The following is a 7,819-nucleotide window of genomic DNA, read 5'->3' on the forward strand; positions in this document are numbered from 1 at the left end:
AAACTCACATTTGGCTGGAGATATTATCAAGCACGTCATACATGTGCCAGGAAAGTCCTGGGATTACCAGAAGCGATACATTAACATTGCAGTATAGGATTGCTTACTGAGTTTCTTTAGTGAGAGAATGAATGAATTCAGCGCAGTAATTGTACAATTAGCACTGCATGGAGGCTTCTGAAATGCCTACAAGTAGTTAATAGTCTGATTGTTCCTGAAATTGGGGAAATGGAGCATAAGCTGTATGAAAAATATCTCATTTGGCTTGTAATTTCCTGCATTGATTTTTTCCACAGGGATGCTATTTCAGATAAAATGACAGCCCTGCATAAGTCTGCATGACTTTTCTTTGTTTCATTACACACCAGATTTAGAAAATATAAAGGAGAAAAACTGGAAAGCAGCAATGCCTGTGTGTGAAGGACGTGGGCAGGGCCGGGCCATTAAATTCACCGTAGGTCACACCTGAACAAGTTTCAACCCGCAACTCACCTGGCTGCTGTCTGTAATCTGTAGTTTGCTTAGTGAGTGGGAGTGGCAGCCAATCTAACAGTAGAAGTCCTCTGCAATTCTGCTAACACGTTCGACACATACACACACAATCTTATGTAATCCCACTCAAATATTCCTCTTCTGTTCATTCACTCTTTGCAGCAGACACAATGGTACCATAGCATGTTTATATCTTTGCTAACACCACCCTGCCTAAACACTTATCCCTATGGCTCCATGCTGACTCAGTCATGCCTGGTAAATACTCTATCAAACCTTTTGTATCTCACTTTTATACTGCAAAGTCCATTTATTCTATGAGACAAGCCAGGACTGAAATTGAGCTGTACACATTTTCATTAGCATCTGAAAAATCATGGGTGTCTGCCTAATTCAAGATGAGAGAGAGTGCCGTTTGGCAGTGCAGGGAGAATCAATGCACCACAAACGGCTGTGAATCAACAGTCTGCACATAATGTGTTTGTTCTCATCAAGTATCCGTCTGATTGGTTGCAGATAATCTCTCAATGGAACATGAACACATGATAATTAGAATTTGCAACAGCACAGCAGACAACATTAATGTTTTCTCTCTCCCCTTGTTTTGCACACCCTTTAACCTAAGTGTGCTCTAACTGCAATTGAATCCCAGCCAACCATGATATTGGCAAAGCTGTCTGGCTTGCAGAAAATATTTGCCCAGTTACAAGCAGGGCAGCATCTCCCTTTAAAGAAATTCTCTTTGTCAAGGTGTCTGCAGTCAGATGAAGAGATTGCAAACAGACAAAGCCAGAGACCAAGACCATCATCGAACACAAGTTTAATATACCAATTAGGCAACAGGCTTCAGAATTTGGGTTCAGACCAGCCGTAACACACATCCAAAATATAACTGATTGCAGGAAAGTGGTGTTAATCCGCAGGGGGAAACACTAGTGTTCGGGGAAACGTGTCTGAGCCAGGTGGAATGTCTCTGTGAAGATAAGCATATTGCTACACGAGACAGAAAACTTAAATCAGCAGTGGTGGAAAATAAATATGTACATTCACTTAAATACGGTATTTAAGTACTTGGTGCTTGATACAACTCCACCACATTTCAGAGGGCAATTGTGTACTGTTTGCTCCATTACAATTATTTAAGTTATCTTTCTTATTATGATTTCAAGAAAAATCTTGAAATGGGTTCAAATGACTAAAGAGTCAATAACTAATAAATATATAGCTTTTAAAGATGGATTTTTTTTGCAGCACAAAAGATATAAATGATCACCCACAGTACACACAGTACATACAATATACCATTAGCTTCATCTTAAACAGCTACAACATTAAAATTATATTTACAGGTTAATTCAGTATCTATCTATATTATAATTAAACACACTGAAAAGGACCATTCTGCATAGAAATTCAATTTTGATGATAATACTTATTTACTAAAGTAAGGTTTTGAATTACCTCTAATAGCGTGTTTGCACACTGCTGTATTGAATTCTTTGTCTCCCACAAAAATTCAGTATAAAAAGAAACAGCAGCAGCAACACTGTGACAATCATGTGGTTAATATCTATTTATCTTTCTAGCAGTTTATCAGTTCGTGTGCCAGCTAACTAGCTAACTTTCCAGCTATTACAAGCACTTGATGGCACCAGCTACTGCCCATTCCTACCAATCCTTCTTTCCCACTCAGCCTTCTGTCGCCCTGCACACATGCAGGAACAACCAGTGGGTGCCGAGAATAGAACACAGCTGGCACTGCAGGGCTTACATATTTCACACTCAAGCCACCATGCTCCAAAATACTCCTGCCCATCCCGTCCCATTTCCAGCTCCGGGACCAGCGGTGGTTCCCTCCCTCCTCCTTCCCCCCTGTCTTTGAACCGTTCTTCACCTCTGTGGCAGGGCCCTGACAAGCCTACTGCTCAGATAAGATCCATGACTACACCCGGGAGAATTTAATAGAAAAGAGATGTGCAGTAAAAACAGAGGCACGAGTGAGGAGAAACACTGTCTTCCTGTTCTCAACCCATACCCTGCCCTTTTTCTGTCAGTGGCTAAACCATAACAACGCTTGTTCACAAACCATTTTGTTATGGTAGCAAACTATTTGAGGAACCTGTATGTCTGTGTCTGACATACAGAATGCCACATTCACACAGGTGGGCCACTGTTGGGTTGAGTCCTATTGCGATGACAAGGGATTCCCACAGCAGTGACAGGGGCAGATTAGTGGGAGGTGCCACACACAGACTCAAGGTGAAGCCAGTGCTAGCTGTCAAAAATTGCAAGCAAGCAGAGCCAAAAGCGCAGGTTTGGCATAGGGGGTGGACTGTTAAGTGAGAAGCAACCAGATGGAGCTGCTCCATAGGGCACGCAGCAGAAGACTGGGGGTGATGCCTCGGAAACCTGGACTGATTCTCTCCTCGTGTAAGAGGACGCTGCCATGTCTTCAAAATGATCCGTAGATATCTCAATATAAACAACACTTTTACAGTTTTATAGTTCTTACAGCACGTACCAGCAGCTGGCATCGAGTCATAGTGATTTATAGTGATGTTTACTTCATCAGATATTGCTGCTTTAAAAGTCTGGTAATAATCTATATTCTTCTTATAGTCAATAAATCCTATGAAAAGTCCAAAAGCAGCAATAATATGATTCTGCTAACAATAGTTGCATGTGCAGTTTTTATTCCTCTGTGCCTTATAACTCCATTGTGGTCCAAAAACTATTGAAAACACATCAATGGACACTGTCCTGAATCAATCTCACATACAACATATATTATGCCTGGAAATAAAGTACCCCTTTTTTAAAAATACATACATTTAACCACAGCATAGACATAACATAAACAAACATTTTTTTAAGAATTCCCTTAAATATAATAAATACATTGGACAGCTGAAAAATAAACTTGTCTGTTCTCACTATATAAAAAAATGGCATGGCAACATATGCACCAATGCCAACATATCTGCAATATATCGACCAGAATTAGCTTCACATTGATTTATTGATCAGGCTTTAGTTTAGACAACATAGGATCCAATCATTTTAACTGAGAACGCCTCCGGCTTCTTTTCTTGAATAAAAAAGGGAGATTTAAAAAAAAAAGATTGTTTATATTTCTCAATATAAGACATGGAAAATAATATTGTTCTGGTAACAAACGATACCCCAACCCTGTACAAACTACAACTTGACCGATTCTTTGGCTCAGCAGATCGTGACACACACTTCATCCAACTACTGCCTCTTTCTCATCCCTAAGCATCGCTGCAATATCCACCACCATTAATAACGAGGAAATGCAAACAGCCTATATTAAAAAGGCACCATCCCTGATTACCTGCTTCTTCTTACAAGGCACAGCCACTCACCTGCCATAAATCAAGACACTGCTGTTAATAGTATTCCCTCAGCCTCATCTCTTAGCACTTTAATACCATGCCAGACAGTAGCATCATTATTATACATGCAAGATCTCTATTGGAATACAGTTTGGCTAATGAGCACCTCTTAGTTGATCACATTAGACCTGCACTTGAGGACACTTAATTACCAGTGTTGCACTCTCTGTCAAGGGGACAGAGGAAGTCCTTTAATTAAGGTCTCTGCATTCTACCTGTGTTTGTACAAGCGTGCGTCCTTGGGATATAGGAAGCACTCACGGCCCAAATAAAGGCGATAAAACATGGTGTGTATGTGCACGCGACAGTGGGTGGAAGATTTAGTGTGTGCATGTGTGTTGCATTTGTGATACATATGTTTGTGTGAGCATGTGGGTGTTTATTTTTTTCCCCTCTCTCTGTGTTGGTGCTTGTGTTTGCGAATGCATCTGTGTGTGTATTTGTCTGCGTGTGTATAATATGATGGGTGTTTGAAGTTTGTCTCCTGAGTCGGTGATGGTTTACAGTGTTTACAATACACACACACACACACACACACACACACACACTGAGGCTTCCTGTGTTGTGAGGCTCTTAACTGTCTCTCTCTCCCTGCATTTCATATTCAGGCTCAGGGACTCTGGCTCAAGTCAGTGTCAGAAGAAACCTGCCCAGTCCACAGAAAGATGACTGCTTTCTCTCTCTCCCTCTCTCTCATTACGTTCCTCCCTCTTTAATTTTCTCCCTTGCTCTGTCTCACTCTTTCACTCTCAGTTTCTCTCTCAAATAGGCTGAGGCTAGCAGTCAGGAAATGCACATCAGTCATAATACTTTCCTAAAATGAAAACAGATTCAGCTGCAGTCCTTCAGTGGCTCTCTCTCTCTCACACACACTCACTCCTTCAGCTGAAAACATTCCTCTGTTTCTCCTCTCGTCCTCCACCCTTCCCTCCTCCGTCGCCACTTCAACTTCAGCTCACCAGCTCGGATCTTTTTCTCCCACTTACAAGGGTCTCGTTTGCTTTCTGTCACAGATGGGTGATCACCAGCAGACGAGGCAGTTGTTTTGTGGGTTGTGTGATCGCAGCGATCTCAAGTATGTGACACCACATGACAGTAGTCTGCTGCGCCTCCATAAAGTCCCACAGTATTGGGCACTTATGCTTTCTAAGGTACTTTTTATTGATGAAGGTTGCAATAACACACAGTAAATCAGTGTGACGGACGAGGTTGGTGCATGTTGGAATGCTGTTCAACAGGCTGTCAGACCAGAGCGCTCACCGGTTAGCCACCAGACCTTTATGTAAGCCAATGTGACCTGGAGGAAAAGGTTAAGAAGTAAAGGTTGTATTCTTGCCCTTTTTGGAACTCACTAACCACGTCAGGCTTGTGACTAATGCATATTATCATGAGCATATTTGTTTGACTGATTGATTCATTCAGTCTATTAAATGGCAGTGAATATTGTAAATGTTAACTAGAAACAAAGCTGACATCTTCAAAATGCTGGAACAACAATCAAAACCCCAAGAAGACAACACAAACAAAAGCAGGAAATCCTCACATTTAACAAGCTGGGACCAGTAAATGTTTGGCATTTTTCCTCTACAAAAATCTGCAGATATTAATATATTATCAAAATGTTCTCAATTAAATGTCTGTAATAAGTGGTAAAATGCATGCAGGAAATCATAACTGAGATGTTCATATCAAATACATATACATACATATTCAATCCAGGTATTCTTTTGCTCAATCAATGCTCGCACCTGATGTGATTCGCTCACTTCCAGTGGTAACAATAACACCTCCTCAGCCTCCACTTCTTAAGCTATCAAGCCCACATCTCACTCTCAGCATCAGGATGCAATCTGCATCCCACTGTCTGTCTCTTTGTCTCAGTCATACCCTCTAACCAGGACACTTGGTGTGTCATTAGTGTTTTGTTATGTCTTGGTCTTCCCTGTAGGAGCACTGCCAGTGAGCAACCGCTGTGGCACTAGCCAGTCATAAATATTCTCAACAAGCCAGCTGATGGATGGTCTCTTTCTCCCTCAGTTTGAAAGGGATGTTCACAGGGCCCTCACGATGGCCAACAATGCCACGGCAAGTGAATGAAAGCTTTTTCGACGAGGGAATAACCTCTACTGAGAAGCTGACAGGGACGTAATCACTGTTTTCGACTGTTAGGTGTCAGACTGAATTTAAGACGTCTGATCCCGGAGCGAAGGTGCATTTATTTCAGAGTCAGTGCGCACAAATTCAAATGAGATGCTTTTGAACAACGTAAGATATTATTTTGAATCTCTTTCTGCTCGCTTCCTTTACAGTCACAAAAACCACAAAAATAGATGAGAGGGAAGAACTGCCAGAGCTTTGTTTGAAATTTTAGAGATTTCTGCAAGCTGTGTGACAACTACAAAGTTTGTTTCTCTTCTCTATCCACCAAAAAAATACCCATCAAAATCCATAGCGTGTGACATGTGTTTCTTTAGCTTTGGTGTGGGATGTGTAGTGTAACAAGGGCCGGCTGCTCTTACTGGTGGACAACCGGCATGATCACCTAAAAAAGCCCTCAGGACCCCTATGTTGTTGTGGTTCTCACTAGTCTATGCCTGAGCTCAGGCTCCCGCATGCCTTTCCACTTGGCTGCCTGTTGTAGTAGGACAGTTAACTCGCTGATTGCAGGATGAAAACTGTGAAAACACACTGCTCGATCTCCTCCACCCTCAAAACTAGTGAGTTCTGCAGAAATCACACTGCCTGTGGAGTCAAAACCCCCTTTTTTTCAGATAAACTGAGTGTGAAAGTGCTGTTTCCGCCGTGTGCTTGATTCAAGCTGTCTGTCAAAAAATCTTATTAACCTTACTCACATGCATGCAAAATTTTCCCTCATCTTCCAATTTACAACCTGGCAAGCCATTTTTGGTACAACAAGACATTCAACTATTATTCACTGAAGACCTCTGGCTTTAGAAATATTTAACAGAAGCAGCAGTACGCCTTCTTTCCAAGTTAGTTGCTTGGCAATGCAACAGAGTTCCAGCTAGATTTCCAGTGAAATGATTATTTAAAAAGGGGAGGAGGATAATGGCCAGAGCACACTGTGCTCTTGATGGGGGAAACAAAATTGTGTTTATGTATTGTTTATCTGCTAAACCCGTGCCAAAACTGCAAATACATAATAAGCGGTCAGTTTGTTTATACAAAATTGTATTTTAAGTGTCCTGGGTTGCAATCAGATAATAAACTGGAGTTATTCTTCTTAAACCATGCTGATTTAACCCTACAGGCTGATATCTCTTATTATAACAGGCTTACTCGTGAAATATGGTGCTTTTGTTTTTTTTTTTCTTCCTCGCACCACTAACCCGTGGTAATGATTACCTAATAACAACATCAGCAATTGGTTCACCTTTGTACGGCAGGCACACATTTAAGCGTGCCTCCCCTCACGGTCTTACGACTTGTCAAAGGCAACTGGCTCGCGTGTCTGTACCGAGCATGATTTATTGATACCGTACCAGAGAGAAGATGTTGGAGTGGCAGTCCTCAAGGCTTGCCCCGTTAGCCACCCAATTCGCTGTTGTAGTCATAATCGTCCGCCGTTGGGGTCGTCAGCGCTGGGCATGTCGAAATCCTACATCGGTATCAAAACACCGAGCAGGGCTGACAAATCGGTTCCCTTTTCGCGAGCCTGCCAAAAAAAAATCAAATAAAAAAAACAAAACAAAAAAAAAAAAAAAAACAAGCAGGCTTTATAACCTCACAAGAGGTCCAGATAATGAGACTCGGGATGGTCGGGCAGAGGAGGAATGGGCGTATTCAAAAAGAAGTGCAGAATGCATCCATGAAGCCCCAGCGGATATAATGTTGTAATGTAAATCCAAGCGTGTGCTGGGGAGGTGGGGAGGGAGGTGAGGTGAGGGGAG

General features: G+C 41.8%; 1 protein-coding gene across 5 annotated transcripts in view; it reads right to left on the reverse strand.

Annotated features, from left to right (window-relative positions):
* Window positions 1-7,813, reverse strand: part of LOC118332524 (mediator of RNA polymerase II transcription subunit 13-like) — a 74,990-nt gene extending 67,177 nt beyond the window's left edge. For all 5 annotated transcript variants that reach the window (XM_035667859.1, XM_035667861.1, XM_035667860.1 and 2 more), the window contains exon 1: window positions 7,412-7,813. In XM_035667859.1, the coding sequence (XP_035523752.1) occupies window positions 7,412-7,483 (72 nt within the window). In that variant the 5' untranslated portion in view covers window positions 7,484-7,813. The remainder of the gene's footprint in view (window positions 1-7,411) is intronic.
* Between the last annotated feature and the right edge of the window lie 6 nt (window positions 7,814-7,819).

The sequence above is a fragment of the Morone saxatilis genome, unplaced genomic scaffold (assembly GCF_004916995.1).
Source record: "Morone saxatilis isolate NCDOM2014 unplaced genomic scaffold, NCSU_SB_2.0 Contig21, whole genome shotgun sequence".
Lineage (NCBI taxonomy): Eukaryota > Metazoa > Chordata > Actinopteri > Moronidae > Morone > Morone saxatilis.